The sequence below is a fragment of the Phoca vitulina genome, unplaced genomic scaffold (genome assembly GCF_004348235.1).
Source record: "Phoca vitulina isolate PV1807 unplaced genomic scaffold, GSC_HSeal_1.0 scaffold87, whole genome shotgun sequence".
Lineage (NCBI taxonomy): Eukaryota > Metazoa > Chordata > Mammalia > Carnivora > Phocidae > Phoca > Phoca vitulina.
The window spans coordinates 953,226-975,489 of NW_022589790.1; the positions used below are offsets into that span (position 1 = coordinate 953,226).

The 22,264-nt window shown below is 59.9% G+C and overlaps 1 protein-coding gene across 6 annotated transcripts in view; it reads right to left on the reverse strand.

The window, feature by feature from the left end:
- SQSTM1 (sequestosome 1) overlaps positions 1 to 22,264 on the reverse strand; it is a 22,955-nt gene continuing 691 nt past the window's right edge. The window contains exons 1-8 of one of the 6 annotated variants that reach the window (XM_032395723.1): positions 21,006 to 21,248; positions 9,005 to 9,100; positions 8,292 to 8,521; positions 8,056 to 8,197; positions 7,285 to 7,365; positions 2,283 to 2,494; positions 1,935 to 2,130; positions 1 to 987 (exon numbers count right to left, since the gene is read on the reverse strand). In XM_032395723.1, the coding sequence (XP_032251614.1) occupies positions 836 to 987; positions 1,935 to 2,130; positions 2,283 to 2,494; positions 7,285 to 7,365; positions 8,056 to 8,197; positions 8,292 to 8,521; positions 9,005 to 9,053 (1,062 nt within the window). In that variant the 5' untranslated portion in view covers positions 9,054 to 9,100; positions 21,006 to 21,248 and the 3' untranslated portion in view covers positions 1 to 835. Of the gene's footprint in view, positions 988 to 1,934; positions 2,131 to 2,282; positions 2,495 to 7,284; positions 7,366 to 8,055; positions 8,198 to 8,291; positions 8,522 to 9,004; positions 9,101 to 10,262; positions 10,282 to 10,849; positions 11,112 to 11,635; positions 11,696 to 11,745; positions 11,946 to 21,005; positions 21,249 to 22,264 lie in introns of those variants that run through there. The other 5 variants (XM_032395721.1, XM_032395722.1, XM_032395719.1 and 2 more) reach the window with 5 other exon arrangements.

A 22,264-nucleotide genomic window follows, 5' to 3' on the forward strand; every position in this document is an offset into this window, starting at 1 on the left:
TGTGGTTGTAACGTCTTTGATTAAAGTGCTTATACCATTTAATTACTGATTGCAAAATAGCAACAGAATGGTTACAACAGGGTTTTCTTACTGTAAAAGCAACAGACGCGTATGGAAATGACAGAACTAGAGCGGTTATGGAACAGGCAGTATTCTGTGAGCTCCGGCCTCCCTTCCCTCTCAGCCCCTCCTCATTCGCTAGAGCGGTTATGGAACAGGCAGTATTCTGTGAGCTCCGGCCTCCTTCCCTCTCAGCCCCTCCTCAATCGCTAGAGCGGTTATGGAACAGGCAGTATTCTGGGAGCTCCGGCCTCCTTCCCTCTCAGCCCCTCCTCATTCGCAGATTCAAGAAGCCCAGTCCCGGACTGCCCTGTCCTCACTCCTCTCCCACCCAGCAGGATGTCAGCTGTACTCTTAAATTTGGAGCTGATCGGGTTTCTAGCAGAAAATCAACTACATGTCAGCCTACTATTAGTCATTAAAAAAAAAAAAAAAAGGCCATTAGGCAAGACATTCTGGACTGCTGGTGTGATCCTGGTGGGGGGAGGGCAGGAGAACACCACTGGGCCCCGCGTCCGCCCCTGGAAGCCAGCAGACGCTTCTCCGACATGGGCAGCCACACACGGGCCCCCCCCCCCCCCCCCGTCACTTGTTCCACTGCCCTGGATGGCTTGGTGCATCCCCGCCCCCCAGATTCTGGAAGAAGAATGCAGAGAAACTGGCCCTTAGAGAGGCCCTGCTGTTCTACACTAGCTCAACACAACTAGGAGACAAGAAGGGGGTGGGACAAGAGGGGGTGGGACAAGAAGGGGGTGGGACAAGGGGGCAGAAGCCGTCACAACGGGTGCTTCGAATACTGGATGGTGTCCAGCGCCGCCCCGATGTCGTAGTTCTTGGTCTGCAGGAGCCTGGTGAGCCAGCCGCCTTCGTCAGAGAAGCCCATGGACAGCATCTGGGAGAGGGACTCGATGAGCCGGGGGTCAGCTTCTGCCAGAGGGAGGATGAGAGTCGTGAGGCAGGGGGAGGGGGGCAGCCAGCGCGCCCGTGCCCGTGGGGACCAGCCCTTCCACGGGCCCTCCACCCGGTGCAGCGACCCTCCCAGGCAGAGCCCCGGAAAAGGCCAGAGGGTGAGGATTTTGAGCGGCTCTGCAAGGCTGTACGGTCTCCTGACTCGCGTCTGCCATCACAAGGGAACACCGCGGAGAGCCTGTAAGCGACAGGGCACCGCCGGGCTCCGCTACGTCTATCCTGGACACTGACGTCTGGCCGTCATCCAATGTTCACATCTTGACCTTTTCCCAACCATCATCAAAATGAAAGAATCAGGGGCGCCTGGGTGGCTCGCTCAGTGAAGCGTCCGCCTTCGGCTCAGGTCATGGTCCCGGGGTCCTGGGATCGAGCCCCGCCTCGGGCCCCCTGCTCAGCGGGGAGCCTGCCTCTCCCTCTCCCTCTGCTGCTCCCCCTGCTTGGGCTCGCTCACTCTTGCAAATAAAATCTTAAAAAAAAAAAAATCACTCTTGGCCCGTAAGTGACCGCTTGCCGCCCCTGCTCTGAGGCAGAGCAGACCAAGACCAGTAGCCCAAAGGGCCAAATGTGGCCCACGGGGGGCTTTCCCGGTGTCGCTGCTTCCACACTGTTGTGACGGTGACGAGCCAGAGCGAGGCCTCAGCCGCCCCTGCCGCTCAGCTGTGCTCGGGCTGCCGCGGTCCCCCTGGCCTTCCTGCCCCGCACATGCCACCGCCCCACGTGGTGGCTTCCTGCCCGGGTCCCACGGGGACCCTGGCCGTGACCCCCGCTCAGAGATCGACGCTTTCCTCGGGGGGTGGCCTCTCAATCGCACTGCCCTTGGGATTCGGGGGTCCGGCTGCTGAAAGGAGGGGAGGGGATGTTCTGAGGGAAAAAGGTAGAAACACAGAACTGCGTGAATCACTCGCCTGGTGGCAGATGGGGGTACAACGCAGCTTCCTTCAGTCCCGTGGGCCCTTCCTGAGAAGAGTCGAGAGAGCCCGGCCCTTCGGATTCGGGCATCTGTAGAGACTGGAGTTCCCCCGTGGACGGGTCCACTTCTTTGGAAGACAAGTGAGTCCAGTCTTCGTCTGCCCCCGAGCAGTTATCCGACTCCATCTGCTCCTGTAACAGAAGCCCCGTGAGCACAGCCGCCCCCAGCTGCCCCCGCCGCACTCCTGCAGGCAAGCGAGGAACGTTCTAGCAGCGGGAACGAAGCCCTCGAAGCTGGGAGGGCGGTCTGCTGGGCTGTGTCCTGTCCGGGGCGGGGCACTTGCCTCCGGTGGCACCGACTCCAGGGCCACCTTGTCCATCTGCTCCGCCAGGGACCGCGCCGCGCCCTCCGGGTCCGCGTCTGGCTTGCCGGGGTCCGAAGAGCAGCTGCTCGGCTGGGAGCCGCACTTCTCCTCGGTGCCGGAGCTGCCTGGAGAGACAGGGGCGAGGCGGCTCCTCTTCCCGCTGTGCTCCACGTCGATATCCACCTCGATGCCTGCAGCGACCGCGGAGGAAGCAAACACCTGTGAGCCCTCCGGAGGCCCTCCTGGCCAGGGACAGGGCGTGGGGGGGGGGGGGCGGCAGCATAGTGGGGGGGGGCAGGGCACGAGGCCAGCCCAGCAGCCACAAGGCAGATGGCCGCTCATCTGACCTTCAGGATCCCAAGGGCTCACTGCTCCCCATACCCTGGCCCCAGACTCTGGCTCCTAGAAAATGTCTGCTGACTTGTCCACCTTACTGGCCCTGCCTCTTCCAGCTTAATGAAACCTTAATCTCAGCGAACATCCCGGGTCAGCTCTGGAGCCAGAAAGCCCATCAAGAGCCCGTTTTGCCCTGTGTGGGCAGCAGGCTAGGAACAGGGAGCCACACAGCAGAGTGGCCACAGAGCCCCGGCCACAGCGCCCAGGACCGCACAAAGCCTCACATTAGTTGGGGGCGGCGGGGGGGAGGCAGTGATGGAAACTCGAGAATCCTGCTTGGCTTTGTGGGAGGCCCACGAGGCTTGAAGCCCCGGCCAGCGGGTCGCCCGCGGTCCCTCACACAGGCGCACGTGCCCACTGCGGGGACGGAGGGCAGTCACTGGTGCTGTTTCTGATTAATTTATCAGAGGACAACATGCCCACAGCTTAGAGTCCAACCGTTCCAGAAGGCTCCAGCGAAGATCCCTGGCCCCCACCACACAGCCCGCCCACTCCCCACAGACGGCTTCCAACCCACGCTGCCTTTTCTCCACGGCTCAAGTGCACTGCTTATTCTAGATCAACACTTACCTCCCCTTCCCCTGTCCTTTCAAAAACTTTTCAGTGAAAACGTGCAGTGTTTAGGTGAACGCCACTATATATAGCTTTGTTCTGCCCTCAGACATGACCATTTCACCTGGGAATAGCACTCTAGGTTGAGAAACCAGTTCAGCTCCACAGTCTTCCAGTGTTGGCCCTTGGAACTCTCGAGCTCTTACAGTAACCTGGAGCATTTCCAGAGCCTCCCCTTCTCCAAAGGGTTCCGGGACAGGACACCGAGCTCTGGGGCGGGATCTTTTTTGGTCACTGTCCAAGGCACTTGGGAGTCCCTTTCAATTGAGAGGTTAATGTCTTCTGTGCCGAGATGGTCTTATATTCTTTGTTCATTTCCTTCCTTCAGTTTTGTCTGTTCTCTTCCTAGAATTCCTTTTATTTGTCCTACCCTGGGCCTCCAGGATTAATCCTCAAATCTTCTCACCTTTTCTCTCTTCTCGCCTCTCTTTTGTTTTTGGAATATTTCCTTGAAATGACCTTAAAATCGAAGCCTTCTTTTGAAGTTTTCTTTATTCTGGCTATTTTTCTTCTTAATTTCTAAAAAAACAGTCTGTTCTGATCTTATCTTAATCTGTTTTATCATTTTTATGGTATCCTGTTCTTTTTTTCAAGGATGGAAAAACTTTTCTTTGTATCTCACGGAGAACGCTGACATTCTCTTTTCTGTAAAGTCCTTCCCCAAGTTCCTTCTTGTCCCCATGGAGAGATGTTCCCAAATGGCTGGTGATCGTGGCCTTCTGATCCTAGCAAGGCACTAAGAAGAGGCTGCCAGGAAGCACTCTGAGGGGCCAGGGCCCTCATCTGTCTCCCTCTGTAGGGTGACCCGGTGGGTGTCTGGCCAGGCAGCGGGATCCCAGGCGGCAAAGCTGTGGGACCCGGCTCTGGCACATCCAGCCTCTCCTGAGCAGGGACGCCCCAGCCCCTGCTAAACCCACTGCCCACTCATGGTGCCCCATTTCAGGCTGGTGCCTCACCCTGCCCTGGGTCCCTAGGGCTGAAGCTTCCCTGGGTCAAATGCTCCAGCAGCTAACCATCAGGTCTCGTGCGTGGCTGGGCAAGGACGAGCATCTGGCTGACCAGCCAGTGATCGCTACATGATCCTGAAGAGTGGTCTTCAACCATCCCCTGGCCCTGGGCCTTCCGTGACCAGCCCTCCTGCCTCTCACCAGGACCCCTGTGCAGGCAGGCATGTGGCTTCTGATGCCTCCACACTGTTGGTCACCACCCTCAACTGCATTTCCCACCGTTCAAAGTGTGAGGTCTTCCTACCTTGTCCTCTAGGACTTTTTTCCCCTTTTTCTTTGTTCACGTTGCTTTATACTCTTGTGTTTAATCCCTCTACTGTTACTTTGGTAGTGTGAGGAGCAAACAGATAAAAGCGGGCTTAGCTACCAGTACCCCCATCTGCAACATTTAAGTCCTTTTCCTCCTTCTGTCCTCCCTCCAACTTTTCATCATGAAAGGTTCAAGCAGGGGCGCGTGGGTGGCTTAGTCAGTTGAGCTTCAGACTCTTGATTTCAACTCAAGTCATGATGTCAGGGTTGTGAGATCAAGCCCCACATCGGGCTCGGCGCTCAGTGGGGAGTCTGCTTGAGATGCTCTCCCTCCCTCTGCCCCTCCCCCATGTTCTCTCTCTAAATAAATAAATCTTTAAAAAAAAAAAAAAGAAAGGTTCGAGCACACAGGAAAGTTGGAAGAACATCCAATGAACACCCATACACTGTCTCACTTTTCTATGGGGGCGAATGACAGGACTTCCATAAATGAGCCAGAGAGATTCTAGAATCCCAAGTTTCTCCAGCGGATGATAACCTGAAACCTAGGGGCTTGCAGACTGCGCCCTGCTTCCCCCAGAGCCTGTGAGGGGCAGTGTCTTCTGAAAACCCTAGGCCAAGGAAAGGACCTGCGGTTTGGGGTCCTAGAGGTCAGGGACTGCAAACTCAGGCTGGCGGCAGACCCGCTCAGCTGGTCCTTATGGCACCTACCAAACAAGGTCTTTGCTTTTAAAATCGCTGAGTCACTGCACATGGTCTGCCCTCTGGGAGGCATTACTGGCTGTCCCTTGGGGCCCCTGCTCTGGGAACAGTCCCTTCTAGGCCGTTAGCATGAGTCACCCTAGCTGTCAGTTCCTCATAAGAAAGGAAAATACCCGTTAACTCTAGAGTTTAATCAGTTCCTCAAGTGGCTCTCCTCAACTGAAACTGCTTCAGAGGCATATTTACTGAAATTTTCCTTGTTGTTTTGGAGAGTTCTAGGCTCCTTCCCAGTTGGTACACAGCAACCCCCTCCACTTTGAAAGACCTGAGAAGGCCTTCACCCTTAGCCTACAACGCCTCTGAGCGCTGCCAAAATTACCCCCTCTGCCCTGAGTGGGGAATCCGGGTCAAGTTCTGAAACAGGCCACCGGCTCAGATGGGCCTCGGGATGGACAGCAAGTGGGACCCAGAGTCCCTGGCAAGCCTTCAAAACACATGGATCCCAGGCCCGACCCATGGCCAATTTACCAGAATCCAGAAGGTGGACCTGGGACTCCGCACGGTTCCAAGGTTCCCTACCTGAACCTAGACTGGGGTTCGGGACTTCCCAGCTTGTCTGGTTCGTTCTTTTAGCGAAAGACTTTGTTCTTCAGAATAATTTTAGTGAAATCTCCATACGTCAAAATTTATACCAAAAACAACCCATGTTGGTGATTCTGAGGCTCGGCCAGCCTTGAGAACCACGATCCACTAGTAGCTTCCAAAGAGCCGCTTCCCGTTGCCCCCAAAGCACAACTCTCATCACCGCGTCTTGTGAGGCAGCTGGGGTTTAGCACTAGCTTATCTCCTGCTTATAACCTGATCGCCGCTCCACTTTTATCCTCCTAGAAGGCATTAAGAACCCGTTCTTTTCTCTTTCTCTCGAAGGCCTTTAACTCCAAGCACGAAACTCCGCGGTACGTGGTCTGAGGGGTTTCACGGGTCCCTGCTGAGCTGCGTCCCGGCCTGGTGCAGCGGGAGCCGAAATGGCCTCAAGCTAGTGCTAAACTGCCTCCCCGTCCCGTCAGCATCCGTTCAGACAGTGGACACTTGCTGCCGCTGAAGTCACAAAGCGGAGCACGCTTCCAGCCAGAGATCACGGATCCACTGTCACCTTGGACCAGAAGTCACAGTCGTAGCGGACTCCCACCGTCCCCGTCAGGGCGAGCGGATAGAGCAGGCGCCTTCTAAAGCCTTGGGCCATGGGCGCCTGGGTGGCTCAGTTGGTTAAGCGACTGCCTTCGGCTCAGGTCATGATCCTGGAGTCCCGGGATCGAGTCCCGCATCGGGCTCCCTGCTCGGCAGGGAGTCTGCTTCTCCCTCTGACCCTCCCCCTCTCATGCTCTCTCTCTCTCTCTCATTCTCTCAAATAAATAAATAAAAAATCTTTAAAAAAAATAAATAAATAAAGCCTTGGGCCAGTCCCACCACGAGGGGGGGCACCCGCTGCGGCTCACCCACCCATCCAGTGACCTCACATCGGACCCGAGGCTGCTGGAAACCCTCCATCACACCGGGCTCCCCAGCGCAGGCAATAAGCCGGGCACTCAGGAAGCCTCCAGAAAGGTTGGGGTTGCAAAAAAAACAGAAGGGAAGCAAAGAGAAATGGCCTCTCAGCTAACTACTCCCCCAAGTCCTTGAGTAAACCCCAGGGCTCACAGTCAGGGGGGAAAGCAGACTGTCCTTTGTGGGAAGAAGAGTCAGAAGCCGACAGGCCAGCCCTGCAGCAGAGGCTACTGGGCTTATCCCAACCAAACACTCGCTGATTCCACTTCACTCCACAGGGAAAGCTCCAGAACGTGTCACAGAATTTAACTTTGAGCGGCCTGCGGTGCAGCGCATGGCAAAGGCCGGCCCCAAGGGCACGGCAGTCACCGTTCCTCCACGGTGACCCGGGGGGCAAGCCGCCCCCCAGCCACCCCCTCACCGAGTGATCGACACACTCCTGCTCTCGAAGGACAGAGGCCGCCACTTACCCAGAGGGCTCAGGGCGGCCGCCACACTCTCCCCTACGTTCTTGAGGAAATTCACACTGGGATCCTCCGACGGACCAGCAGCTTTGGTTTTCAAAAAAACAAAAACAAAAAATGTTCGATTCAAAGCAGGTTTCTCAATGACTTCGACACCTGTTATGGTCCTATCACCTTCCCCACAGGTGCCCTCCAGCCCCGGGGGTCCTGTCCCAGCAGCCTTCCCGAACTCTCTCCCGCTGCGGGCCCCCGTGTGCCCCTGGTGCTCAGAAGCCCATGGGGGATTCGCTACATGCGGTGTACAATGCTGACCACGTTCTAGCTCAAACCACATCAGAATCAAACCAATATCCCCACCCTTGTTCCAAAGGAGGAGGTAAATCGGAGGACAGTAAGTTAATAAAATCAGACTACAACCAGAATCCTAAATTCTGGAACACAAGCCATCTGTTTTTAACTTTGTGCCTGGGTTTCAAAACACTTGAGCAGCCCGGCTGGCTCAGTCAGTAGAGCATGCAACTCTTGAGCTCAGGGTCGTGAGTTCAAGCCCCACATTGGGTATAGCGCACATTTTTAAAAAAGAAAAAAGCCTTGACAGGGGAGGGAGCTTTAGGGTTGAGCCACATCTGGGCCGAGCCTCGGTTTCGTGCGGGTGAGTTAGCGGCCCTGGGCACTGAGGTGCCTCCGTCTTGCTGGGTGTGGCATGAGGATGATGCTCCCCACTTTGCAGGGTTTTGTGAGGACCACGCACCCCGAATGGCTGTGAAGCACCCTCACCTGATTCGGCTGCGGAGCCGGGGCGGGCGTCCCCTGCCCGGGGAGGACGCGGGCTCCAGTGCCCTGGGGGGCCCATCTCCCAGCCGGGCCACACGAAGTGCCCGTGTTTCAGCTTCCGGAGCCAGCGGCTGTGAGCGACGCCCTGGGGAGGAGTGAGCAGAAGGGCCGGGTGACACCAGAGCAGGGGGCTCCTTCCTCCCCGAGCCCTGCCCGCTCCGTGCTCGCCCCAGCCTCACCTCAGAGAAGGGCCCGAAGGGGCCGGGGAACACGAGCTTGCTGTGCTCACGGTGCAGGCCCTTCCCCTCGCAGGCGGAGCACAGGTCGTAGTCCGGGCACACGCTGCACTTGTAGCGGGTCCCCACCACGGGCCCATTGCACCCGTCACAGATCACGCCGGGGTGCACCAGGCCGCGGGGCACCTCCTGAGCACACGGGGGGCGGTGGTCCCGCCGACACTCCTTCTTCTCTGCAGGTGGGACCCCACACGAACCGCTCGTCACGACTGGGGGGCTTTCAGTCAGCGGGCCCCTGGCCCTGCCCTCCAGACCTGGAGTCCGTGCACAACCCAGCTGTTCAAGTGACAGCAACAAGGGGACCCAAGAAGCTGCCAGGAGGGTCCCAGTCCCTGTGCCTGGTACAGTACATGGGGCCCAGGCAAGTGAGAAGTGGCAGGGAGCTGTGTCTGCATTGCTGGGGCCCTGCCCCCCGTTAAAATAAACCCCACTGCATCCCCAAAGCCGCCCCCAGCCCCCGGCCCTTGACAGAGTGAACCCAGAGGTCCCCAGGCCCCACCCCTTCGGGACTCCTCTCTCAGGCCCAGCACAGAGATGATGAAGTCTCAGTCTTAACCCACAGGCTCTTGCCCGCTCCTTGGAGGGGACTGCTCAGTAACCTCAAGCAGGTTTCACGCAGCAAGAAGCACCCGGCAGCGCCCAGAACAGACCTTTACCTTTAATGTAAATACGGACGAGGTCATCCTTCACGTAGGACATTGCCATGGTCAGTTCCTCGTCACTGGAAAAGGCCACCAAGTCTCCATCCTCATCTAGATTGTTTACAAGACCGCATGTGAGTACCCAAGCCTTGTCAGTCATACCAGCTGCTGAGAAGGGCGCAGGCTGAGCTAGAGGGGCGTCTGCTCGCCTAGGAACGGACGCACACGTGTGTGAGCCAGGGGGCGGCGGAGGCCAGACCGCCCGTGCTCTGTAAGACCTCCTGGAAGGTAAGCACTCGGACGTGCGGCCCGGGCGCCCACGGAGGCAGAGCGTGCGGGGTGCCGCTCCTGTAGCCGAGCCAGCTGCCCCTTAAGCCGGTGCCGCCTCGGTCCACGGCTGACCGGGCTGAGACCCAACTTCAATGTAGGAGATCCCCACCTGCGACCGGCTCCTGGGGGCCCAGCCCCTCCAAAGGCCGTGGGCCTCCTGTGGTTTAGGAGAGTCAAGGAGATGAGTACATCTGCCTGCTTCCGCCCCCAGTGAAGCTACAGTATTTGTATGAACTCTCTGATTTTTAGATTTAGCAAATGGTGTGAAAGTCCCACCGTGCAGGCCAAACCAGCCCCTAACCCGCAGGCTGCGCCAGCCCTGTGGGCCACCCGAGGCAACACCCACCGGAAGAACAGGGGCAGCGTCAAAAGGTGGTAACCCAAACACGCATCCCCTAAGGAGCGGAAATACAAAACGGGGTATGTCCGCAAAATGGAATGTTATTCAACCACAAAAAGGCATGAAGTCCGGACACAAGCTGCAACACAGCTAAACCTTGGAAATGTCATGCCGAGTACAAGAAGCCGGTTACAAAAGAATAGGAAAGTGTAGGGCTCCGTGTCTATGTTTCTAGGAAATGTCCAGAATAAGGAAATCCATCGGGAAAGAGATTAGCGGCTGCTTAGAGCTGAAGGGGACGAGGAGAGAGCTCAACCGTAGAGTTCCTCTCGCAGGTGATGCAAAGGTTCTAAACCCGTGAGGAGGACGGTCGCACAAGTCGCTCAAAACTGTTCACGTGAAATGGGTGAACTGCACGGGAAGTGGAGGATAGCTCCATAAAGTTGTCACAAAAACCAACCAAGCAGGAACGGGTCTGGCCAGTTGGCAGTGCTCCTAAGGGTGGGCCCGGCACTGCCCCTCCCAGGGGCCGGCCTTGGCTCCCGCCCCCCCGCGCCCCCCTTCCCCGCCCCCACCCGCTCCCCCCCCCCCCCCCCCCCCCACCAGCACAGCAAGAAACGGAGCGCGGTCCTGGGCTCCCGTCCCTCCGCCGACGCTGCTGCAGAACGTCCCGACTGGGTCCCTCTGTCCCCTGCCCGCGGGGGAACGTGCGCACTCAGGCCGGCCTCGGGCGCCCCGGGGCCGCTCCCGACCGCTCCTCCCCGCCGCCGCCGCCGCCGCCCCGGGCTCGCCCGCCAGGCCCCGCCGCGCTCATTGGCCCGCCTCCCCGCTCTCCCCCGCCAGCCCTTCCTCCGCGTCCGGCGGCGCTTCCGGGGCCCTCGCCAGCCCCGAGTCGGCAGCAGCGAGCCGTCAGCGTAACCCGAGCGCCCGCCGCCGGCCTGCGAGGACGCCCCAGCGCGCCCCGGGCCAAGACCTGCGACGTCACGGCGGGAGGAGGGCCGGCGCCCTGCGCCCCCGGGACCCCCGGGCCCGACACCCGCCGGCAGCGCCCGAGCCGACGCCGACCCCCTCCCCCGAGAGCGGCCGGAGCCGGCCCCCGCGGGCGCCCCAGGCCGGACGAGCAGCCGCCCCGCGGGGCAAGCCTGCGTCACGGCCCCGCGCAGCCCCCCGAGGGCGCCGGGCCCGCTCACCGCGGTAGTACGTCTGGAAGCCGCCGGGCCGCAGCACCGGGAACAGGGCGGCCACCCGGCTCAGCAGCCGCTCGCAGGGCCCGGGCCCGGCCGCGGCCTCCGCCTCGGCCTCCGCCTCGGCCTCGGGGCTGAAGCAGAAGCTGAAGCGGCGGATTTCGCGGGCCGCGTCCTCCTTGCCCAGAAGATAGGCCTTCACGGTGAGCGACGCCATCGCTACCGGTCGGCGAGCAGAAGACGGAGCCGAGCCGCGGCGGCGGCGGGCGCGCGGCTTTTGTAAAGAACGCGGGCAGCCCCGCCCCCGCCGGCCTCCTGGGGGCGTGGTCTCCGCGCCCCGCCCCGCCGCGCCGCCCCGCGCGAGCCGCCCTGCCGCGGCCCCGAGCCCGCTGCCCCGCCGTCCCCTCGCGGTGTCCCGCACCCCCTTAGCGCCGACCCCTCTCCTCACTGTCCTCGGTGCCCCCGGGACCCCAAGAGGCCGGCCCGGGACTCCGACATCTAGGGCTGGGCTCCGGCCTCCTCACCTGCGGGGAAAGCACCCACGGGGGTCCCCCCCAGAACCCTCCCAGGCCTGGGCCTGGCGGTGACTCAGCAAAGCACAACGGAGGCCGCGGGGGTGGGGGGCTGGGGGGAAGCCCAGCGCGGCGGGAGGGGGGCCACTGCGGGCCCGAAGCCCCAGGCCAGAGCCAACCGCTCCCGAGGCCCTGTCCGGGCCCTGCCACTCTCCGCAGCCTCCCATCCCGGTGGCAGCCCGCTCCAGCGCCCCCAGCGTCCTCCATGACGGCCCCTTACCGGGTTGAGGGGCGTACCCCCCATCAGGCCTGAGCCTCAGAGGAGCTCCCAGTGGGATAGGGGGTAAGGCTGAGGGGTGCCGGGGGAGCACGGGGTCCCCTCCCCCTCACCTGGCCAGAGGGCCGGCGGCCGCTTCCGGGAGCCTCAGTGGCCATCACGTGCTCCGCGTGGGAGCCGGACCCACACCTGTCAGCACAGAGTTCCGTTCCCAGGTGGTGCCCAAAGGGCCTGCGTGGTGTCAGGCCTGTTGGCCTCAAGGGCATCCCACGGGTCAGAGCAGCAGCCCTCCGGCTAGTAACCAAGAAACAGGGCTCTATGTGACAAAACCCGCCTGTTCACAAGGCCTGGAGGAAGGGGGGTCTGGGAAGGAGGTGGGCGGGAAGGGTAGGTCGCCCTCTGTAGTGTCCCAGGCGGGGTCCTGAGAGTAGAAGGCAGACCTGTTGAGTCGGAGTCATGTCCTCTGGTGGTGGGGTTTGTGCGATGGGAGAGCCAGAAGGGAAGGGTGGGTGGGTGGGCTTGGCTCCGAGCTGTGGAGGCCATCTGCTTATGGGAACACAGCAGGGACCTGTCCGCAGGTGTGGCTGGTCCTTCCCAGGGGGCTCCAGAGTAGGTGCACCTCGCCCCAAGCAGCCCTTTGAAGAGGCCATACCCTCTCAGGCCCCTCCCCGCATCCCTGTTGTGAGCCTGGGAAAGGGACCCGATGCTCACTGCCCTGCAGACAGGGTCAGAGGATGGACAAGGGGCAGGCTGGGCAGAGGCTGCCAGGACCCACAGGTGTCCATGGGTGTGTGACTCAGCAGCCCCGGGGCCTCGCCACGCAGGGCAGCCTGGACCAAGAGCCCAGCTTCCCAGCCCCCCAAGTTTCAGGGGCCTCATCCGAGTGAGTGGGGTGTGCAGAAGGAAAGCCCTGGGGCTCTGGGGGACCTCGGGTCTCAGGAAGGGCTCGAGGTGCGGCCCCTGTCCAAACAAGCAGCGGAAACAGACGCGTGCAGGCAGAACCTCCTTTGCTTTCTGGCCCTTTAGCCCCACTGGAGACCACGGTGGGTCTGCAAGGAGGGATGGAGAGCTTAGGGGAAATGGGGGTGGCAGGAAATGGGGCCGGGGAAGCCAACCTGGAGGCCCCCACCCCTAGGAGAGTCCCGGCTCTGGCCTGCCCAGGATGCCCTCCCGCTGAGCGTGGCCCTGGCCCTGCCCTCCCCTCCTCCCCCAAGGCCAGTGAGAAGTAAACAAGGCGGCGGCTGGGGAACCCCCTGGCAGGGCCCTGTCGCCTGCCGGGAGAGGTCAGGTGGTCTGGCCGGCAGTGAGTCAGCATCCCATGACCACCGTCCTAACAGGGGGATCCCCGCCCCACTGCTACCTAGCTCAGTGACATTTTAACAGGCAGCCGGGGTGGGGAGCGGGACCCCAGAGCCGCAAGAGCCCACAGAGGCCCCTGAGGCAGCAGGGAGACCAGAGCCAAGCAGACCCTGTCCCCGGGGTCCAAAGCCCCCTTCTGACATCTGCTGCCTGGCCCCTCCCTGGACTTCAGGGACCTCCCCTGTGCCGGCTGGCACCTGAGTCAGAAGACCCACTATGCACCAGTCCCGCCATCTTCGGGCGTATGACAAGCCTCTGAGTCTCCCCATCTTTGGAATGGGGCCCTCCCAGATAGCTGGCTAGGGTTTGGCTGCCTTTGGGGGCATCAGCTGGCGGTGGGGGTGTCAGGAAGGAGACCAGAGTAGGGTTTGAGGTGAAACAGTGGGGAGCACAGAAGAGACATGAGTCAGGAGTTTCCGGGAGATGAGCAGGGGTGGCCGGGAGGTCATCTGATTCGGTTTATTGCTGTCTCATGTTGTAAGCACCTCAGTGCCTCGTTCCTTACAGAAGTAATCCCATCCCCTGACAATGGCTTTCTGAAGTTCTGTTTATTTTCTTTGGGGTATGGAGCCAAGCCTACAGGTGGGTGCTGGGGCCACCAGAGACAAGGCCACGGCAGGACTCAGGCCACCTCGAGGAAACTGAGGATCACAGGGGATCAGGCTCCTCCAGAACCCAGCACGGGTCCAAGGACTGACTTTGTTTCTCCACGGAGGAGCAGTGTGACTCGTGGGTGGGAGCTCCACACCGTCCTCCGCGCTCCCTTCTACTCCATCACAAGGGAGGGACACACCCCCACCTCGGTTCCTAACCTCACTGACTCATTCTACCTGATGACTTTCCCCTGGCTCCTCCCCCATCTGGAACTCTCCCTCCTCCTCCTGCATTGTCATCTCCTCCATGGGGCCTCTCCTGAGCACCCCCTTGCGAAAATCCCCAGACACTGGATGTTACCAGCCAAGAGGTGGGGGGCGCTGTGGCGGGGTGAGGGGGTGTTCTTAAAGAAAAGGGCTCGGGGCGCCTGAGTGGTGCAGTCGGTTAAGCATACGACTCTTGGTTTCGGCTCAGGTCGTGTTCTCGGGTCGAGAGATCGAGCCCCACGTCGGACTCCGCGCTCAGCGCAGAGTCTGCTTAGGAATCTCTCTCCCTCTCCCTTTGCCCCACCCGCTGTCTTAACAACAAATATATAAATCTTAAAAAAAAAAACAAAAAAAAAGGAAGAAAAGGGGCTGAAGGCGTGCATGATCAGGGAAATGCAGTAAAGCCACGAAGAGTCATGACTGGAGAGTTAGGGAAGGCTAAGTTGCCAGGGCGTGGTTGGAGGCCAGGAGCGGCAGTCTGGGCTCAGCTCTGCCTGCATACCATCCCGCGGGGCAGGACACTTGGGTCCTAGAGGGGGCACTGAGGGGCACCCTCTGCACCTGATGGTACCCTCTGTGGGCACTGGGCCGTGGAGGCAGCTCTCACCAACACTGAATGAGGAAAAGGAGGTGGGCCAGGCCTAATTCAGGCCATGTATATAAATGCGTATCAGAAAGCTCAGGGGTGCCTGGGGAGCTCAGTCGGTTAAACATCTGCCTTCAGCTCAGGTCATGATCCCGGGGTCCTGGGATCGAGCCCCGCATCAGGCTCCCTGCTCAGTGGGGAGTCTGCTTCTCCCTCTCCCTCTGCTGCTCCCCCTGCTCGTTCGCTTACGCGCTCTCTTTCTCTCACACGCTCTCTATCTCAAATAAATAAATAAAATCTTTAAAAAAAAAAAGAAAGAAAGAAAGAAATCAAGCAAGCTCGGTGCCCAGGCCAGGCAGAAGCACTAAGCCCGATCGATGGGTGGCCCTAGGGACATCTCTAGCTGAGCCCTGCGTGCCTGGCCGGGAAGGAACGTGTGGCCAGAGCTTGGGCCAAGGCGGGGGGTCCCTGGAGGGAGCTGCAGGCCACCTGGGTAGAGGGTGGACCCGACTTCGTCCTCACCCCACCCTACTGGTGCCCACTGGCCAGCACCCTCTCGCGCATGTGTCCCTGGGCCCTTAGCCCTGGGGGTCCTTGCCCCATGGAGATGCCAGCAAGGGCACTGGTCTCCCCCCCGCCAGGGAGAGCACCCCTGACACACACACATCAGATCTGGTGGTCCCCTAAGGCCGTTCATTAAGTGGGACCGTCCCATGCCCAGGAGGGAGGCTCAGACGAGGACCACCAGGGTCACGACTGGGATCCAACGGCGCTGCACCTCACAGACCTCTCCCATTCTTGGTCGAGACCTACCCCCATGTGCACACTGTTGTGGGCCCCCAGAGGGCCAGCCTGACAGCAGATGGTTCTGGAATCGTAAATGGAGAAGCTTGGTGGTATGGGGGACGGGACCGTGATGAGACAGTGCAGCGACCCCGGACGGGTCAAGGCGCCCCAGGCCGATCCGAGCAAGAGCCCGGAGGAGGCATGTGGACCTGACAGAGCAGGTGCCAACAGCTGGAGGCAGAGGGGGAAGAGGGTGCGGGGGCTCCCAGCTCTGTGCTGGTTGGGAGAGAGGCCAGCATGGTCCTCTCCCCGGGGCTCCGGTCCCAGGCCAGGCAATGAGAGGGTGCCTGAAATGGGAGCCACGCTTTCTGGAGAGGGGGCGGGGGTCTGGGGTCAGTGGCTCAGGGCCATGTCCACCCCCACCTGCCCAGGTCCCATCTGAAAACCTTCTGAAAAAGTTATCAGGCTTTCGTGTGCTCCCAAGTCCCAGCGCCCTGACAGCCCTCACCGCCGGGGTCTACCCAGCGCCTCGCGCACCCCTCCTCTCTGGCTGATGCAGGGGGACTCACCGCATGGCCCCAGGCCCTGTGTGCCCCGAGCCGGGGCTCCCCTCTTCCCAGCACGCCTGGCTCGGCTCCTCCTCCATGTCCCTGCGTGCCCTCTGCGGCCAGGGCAGGCCGTGGGCACCTTCAGTCCTGCCCGTGTCCCCGTGCCTGGCATGTGCGGGAGCTCGGGTACCGTTTGTGGGGTGCATGGGGATGGTGTCCCACATCGCTGTCACCCTGACACTAGGGAACAGCTACGGCAGAAGGTCCCCCTTGGGACAGCCCTGGCTCACTGTGGAAAGAAGGCCCAGGCGACCCCCTCCCACGGGGGCCCAAGCAAAGACTCTGCAACCACCTTGCCCAGGTGCCGGGCTCCAGCCGTCCCCCAGACCCTGGGGCAGGAGAGGCGCAGGGCTCCCACCCGTGACCAGATGAGAGGACAGGAGAATGGCATCCCAGGGCCCTGGGGGCTGAGGCTGGATCCTTGGCACCCACCTCTGCCTGGAGCCCAGGACTTCCCGTCTGGCGGGCCCTGAGCTGAGGAGAGGGCCCGAAGCCCACAGGGCCTGGGCCGATGTGGGGGGGGGGGGGCAGGCCCAAGTTGGCAGGGTGGCCCCACTGTGACCCAGTTAAAAGCATGTCAGGTGGGAAGAAGTCAGTAGGGCGTGTTCTCAGCTCCTAATGAGAACACAGCCCCCCGGCCCTGGGCTATAGGGACCCGCACTCCTCCACTCTCAGGGTCTGTAGTTCTGGGGGGCCGGGTGAGAGGAGAGGGCTGAAGTTCCCCTTGACAAGAGTTAGCGGGTGAGAGAAGGAAGTTTACATCCCTCATTGTTGCATTTTACATGCATTCCCAGTTTCCTTTAAGGATGGAAATGGTCCCTTAAGGATTCATTTCTCCCCAGCGCGGAGGGTAGGGTGGGGCAGGTACGGGACCCAGGCTGGGCCAACCAGAGCACTGTGGCGCCCTGGGTCAGGATTGGCTGTGTAACCCAAGCGGGCCGCCGACCCTGACCTCGGCATCTGGGCTCCTCGGTCCCCGGCAGGCCCGACGCTGGGTCACGAGACGCCTTAAACCAGTTGATTTGGGTCTTGGTCAGCGGTAGCCACGAGTACTAAACCACCACGCCTCGTGCCTGCCCCGGGGTCCCCAATGGCAAGGACCCTCTGCATGATGCCGGCCAGCAACCCGGGGGGCCAGCTGGGACCCTGCGGTGCCCTCAAGAGCCCCAGCAGTTCCCGCTGGTCGTACGTGCCGATAATCACGGTAAAAATACTCGCAAAGCGCTTCTCTTATGCCAGGAGGCATTCCGAATACTTTATATATATGAACTCACCTGCTCCCCTGAGGTACCGTCACGGGATTTGTTCCGGCCCAGGACCTGAGAGAAGAGCCCCGGATCACTTACAGGCCAGCACATGTGTTTATTTGGCCGGAGCTTCTAGAGCTCTCTTTCCCCGTCGGGGAAGCCTGTGATGTTCAGACGGTCGCACCTGAAAGTCCGGGCAGGAACTACCGTGAGCAGGGTCCCCGAGGACCCTCGGGAGATACGTGGCTTTGAGAAATATACCTTTATTAAATCATGGAAATTTGGGGCTATTAAGCCTATTCTGACCATTATCCCCACTTTTCACCCCAGGGAAAGAGGCACAGAAAAGATGCGGTAACTTGCCCAAAGTCACACGGCTGTGTCACGTAGGGGTGGAGTGAGGATGACGAACCCAGGCAGGCTGCCTCTCTAGTCCACACTCTCGACCTCAACGATCTACAATCGCCTAAACGTTGTCCTGCACCTATGGACTTCTGTTCATCTCCAGCCCCCTGCCCCCCATTCCAGACCACCTCTCTCCCAGATGCCTACGTCAGGGCAGAACGGAAAACTTTTCCTCTACCCTTTTAGGTTCAGTGACTAGGGTCTGTGAATTAAACTGACCAAAAAAAAAAAAAAAAAAAAAGAAAGCAGATTAGCAAAATAAAAGACTGATTTTTATTCTAGTACTTAGAATTTGGGGGCTTATATACTAACTTAATAGGGAAAGCAGAGGAGGAGAAGGTACTTATGAGGAAAACAAAAATACTTTTAGGAAAGATAAAATGGGCCCTCAGGAGAACAGAGGAGAGGTATTATTGATGGTTTTGTGACAATGGGTTTATCAGGTAATAAAAGCCATGCTGGAGGGGATTTAGGACAATTGAGTTATTTTGGGAGGCCCTGCTTTTAGGCAGATAAGGAAGTTGAAGAAAAAGCCTATTTTCAAATGCTTTCAGCTTGATACAATTTTCATGCCACAGTGACGTATTCTGGACTCCTTCACCTACAACAGCCCCTGGTTCATCTCCCTGCTTCCTCTCTTACTCCCTCCGGCCCCTTCTCCCTGTCTGCTGTAGTGATATTTTCAAAATGTCCGTATGACTGTCTCAATCCCACGGCAGCCCAGACTCTTCTCCCTGTTTTGGACACTCCCCATAGCTCCAAGGGTAAAAACCCCCATCCCTGACGAGGTGTGCAAGGACCAGACCCCTGGGGGCCTGGGGACTCCTTCCACAGAGGCGTTTGATCCAGCCGGCCCCCTCTGCTGAGGCCAAGCCATCCTTCTCCACTGGGGCATATTACTAACCTCATTTTCCCAGGAAGGCCCACTGTCTTTGGACAAGGGAACTTCCGCCACTGTAAGCTTTCTGAGCCCCAGGGACTTTGCCTTTCCAGCCAGGGATAGGAGGCTGGCAGGGTAGTGTCCTAGGGAGGGTCCCTGGTGTTGCTGGTGACCCATGAGTGGCTGGCACATGGTGAACACTCAGAACGTGGGTTATGAATGAAAATGGAAATGAGGCATCCAAGGAAAGATGGCCCCCCCCCCAGGGGGTGAGGTGAGGCTTAGGGCAGGACTTCCAAACTCTCTCAGGGGCAGGAGATTCCCTTAGCATCTGGAGAAGGCAAAGGATCCCTGCTTAGAACCATGTTTTGAAATGCTTAAAATATATTGCATTACAAAAGGAGTGCTAATATCGAAATGCAAATATCAAAATATAAAAACACAGATTTGTGGGGCACCTGCCTGGCTGGCTCGGGTCTTGATCTCAGGGTCCTGAATTCAAGCCCGACGTTGGGCGTGGAGCCTACTTTTTCAAAATAAATAAATAAAAACAAAAAGCCCCACAAGTTTGTGATGTAGAAGCACCTGTGATCCTTTTTTTTTTTTTTTTAAGTAAGTCCTACGCCCAGTGTGGGGCTTGAACTCAGGACCTTGAAATCAAGGGTCACATGCTTTACCGACTGAGCCAGGCACCCCACCCGTGATTCTTTATTAACTCATTCCATTATAAGAGAGAGAGGCAGGGCTAATAAACACCAGAATTGCCAAGTAGGAGCATGTCACGCCTATTTGGAGGTGTCTGCAACACCCGTAGCCTGAAAATCCCTGTGATTTCTGTGCAATGATCTTAAGCACCACTAATTCTGCCGGACTTCCCTGCCTCCATTCATAATTGGAGGAAATGCCACGTTTCAGTTACAGATCAGTGAAAATAAAGATGGATTTTTTTTTTCTTTCTCATCTTAACTCCTAGACCTCCCCAGTTCTGGGTCCCTGGACCACAGGTTGAGAAGCCCAGGAAAGAAGGATGGAAGGAAGAGCCACCACCAAGGGCCATCCCCCGGAAAATCTCCAGGGCTGGCAGGTGATTCCGACATGGGGGCATTTTCACTCTGTAGGAAGCAGGAACGAAGGAAGAAGGGTACACAGCCTGGGGTCTGGGGAGAAAGCAGGACTTTTCTGTGCCCGTTTGGCTCCATGCTCTCTCCTGGGTGGGGATCGGAGCTGTCATCCCCAATCCCGACACAGAAGCTGAACCCTTGGGGGAGGGGGTGCTGCTCCCCAGGCCTGGAAGGGAACGAATTATTGCAAGGGCACAGAGAGCAGTGGAAAACTGCACGGGAGCCCAGCAAGCGCTCCCCTGTTTCAAAGGAGAAAGTTGGGAGTCCTCCAGGAGCTGGGACGGCAGGACCAGGCCCCCCCTCCTCCGCCACAGTGGGCAGAATGAATGAACGTATGAATGCAGGAACAAATGAGTCACAGTGATGTCACTTCTGCAGGCCCCGTTAGGCTTCTGCTCTCTTGCCATGACCACCCCCTTAGCGCACGATCCCCAGCAGGACGTTCATTCGGGCATGGCGTTGACAAAGTGGCAGGTGCGTGGGGAATCCTTCCTGGGATTCTGATGGGGCAGTGGGGAAGAGGCACAGAAAGGCAGCTTGGCTAGCGGGGTCGGGAAAGACTGCCCCCAAAACGCCATAGCCTGGACCCCTTTGGCTGCCCAACCAGGGGGTGTGTGGCCCCCCCAGCCTACATCCCCCAGCCCCTCTCCCACTCCCCTTCACTCCAGACCTCCCACTTCCCAAAGTAGACCAGCACCCTTCTCCCCCACCGTGGCCCTGGATAGTCCCAATCCTGATAGAGGCCCTGCAATCCCCAGGATTCTGCCCACCTCCCCAGGGCGTCCCTGATTCCGGTTCCTCCTCCCCAAAGCCAGAGTGTCAGTGGGAGGGAACTCGGATGAGTTCCCCCAAACTTTCATCACAAACAGGCCATCTCTTTAATTTCTACTGGTTTAATCATTTTCCTTAAATCAACTCACTTTTAAACTTGAACACATATTTAGAAAAATTCAAAAACCTCTGTATCACAGCCCAGATGAAAAACCGTTATCCCCAGCCACAAACAGCAGATGCCCTGTGAAAACACAGGAACACAGTTTCCTTCAGAAGACGCCGACAATGGCTCAGTGGGTTAAGCGTCTGCCTTCGGCTCAGGTCATGATCCCAGGGTCTTGGGTTCCAGCCCCGCTTAGGGCTCCCCGCTCAGCCGGGAGTCTGCTTCTCCCTCTCCCCCTCCCTTTGTCCCTCCCCCCTGCTCATGCATGAGCGAGTTCTCTCTCTCTCTCTCTCAAATAAATAAAATCTTAAAAAGAAAGAGGAGGAGAAGAATCCAACAAGGCCTCGTGTCAGTTCATGAAGTTCATTAGGGGGCGCCTGGGTGGCTCAGTCAGTTAAGTGACCAGCTCTTGGTTTGGGCTCAGGTCATGATCTCAGGGTCTTGGGATGGGGCCCAGCGACAACGGGCTCCGCACTCAGCGTGGAATGTGCTTGAGCCTCTCTCTCCCTCTGCCCCTTCCTCCCCCTCTCTAAAATAAATCTTAAAAAAAAAAACCAGTTCATTACAAGTAGAGAGGGCAGTACCTGTACCAGCGCTGAAATCAGGTCTGCAGGGAAACTGAGGCCAGTCATTTCATCAGGCCCCAGGACGCCCGCCGCGGCCAGTGGCCCTGCCTCACCTGCTCCCGGCGTAAATCCCTCTGCAGAGGCTCACGCCCAGACCCTGCCGCGCTCCCGGCAGCACATCCTGCCCCCAGGTGTGAACCTGGGCTGGAGGAGAAAGGCAAATCCCCAGCGACTCCCAGTCTTAAAGCTCCACCGGGCGGAGCCTGCGGCCGATGCTGGGAACCAGAACTCCCAGGAATTGGACAAGGGCGCTCCCCAAATGTCTGCCCCGAACCTCGGTTGCACGAACCCCTTTAGGGTTTGTACCCTCTCCGCGTTCACAGAGGGCTGCGGAAAGAAGGAAGGTGGGAGCGCCCCGCGGGGAGGGGGGAGGCGCTGGGCGGCCAGGGGCCGCCGCCCGCCTCACCCTGCGGTGCCCGCTGCCTCCCGCCCACCCGCGCCAGCGCCCCGGGAGCCAGCCCCGCTCGGGACTGGTCGCTGTGCCCAACGCCCGCGTAACGGCGGCTCTTTGGCTCCTGAAAACGGCCCATTGTCCGTACTCGGCGGAGCAGGAGCGCCTCCGGGGCCCCCAGCGCGCCTCCACCCCGCCGCCCAGAGAAAGGTCCTGGAAGGGGAAGCGCCGGGGGCGTCGGTGCGGGCGGCGGCCACTCGGGGCCGGCCTCCCGCCTCGAGGCACCGCCAGCCGCGCCGCACCCTGCCCCCTCCCACCGGCCTGAGGGTCCCGGGATAAAGGGGGCGTGGGGTCCGGGTCTCAGGTGGGGAGGGGAGGTGGGTCCTAATGGAGAGGTTAAGAAGCGGGGGTCCGGGCCCCCGACCCCCACCCCCGCCCCCGGCGCGCCGCCGGCACCGCAGCCCGAGCCGCCCTCGCGAGGCCCCGGCCTCGATCTACCCGAGGCGGCCCGAAGCCGGAGCCGCGCGAGCCCACGCGGGGGGCGGGGGAGGACACGGTCCCGGGCCGCGCGGGCGGGAGCCGGGGCGCCGATACCCCACCCCGCCCCCTCGCGGTGCTGGTGGCGGCAGCGGGTGATGCGGCCCCTTTAAATCCGGGCCGCCCCGCCCTGCGCTGCCGACTCCGCCGCGGCCCCGGATCCAGGCCGGGCCGCGGCTCTCGCCGCCCAGCCTCGCCTGGCCCAGCCCGGCCCGGCCCAGCCGCCCAGTCGAGGCCGCCCGCGCCGCCCGGCCCGCGCCGCTCCCCCCGACCCCGCAGCCGTCAGCGC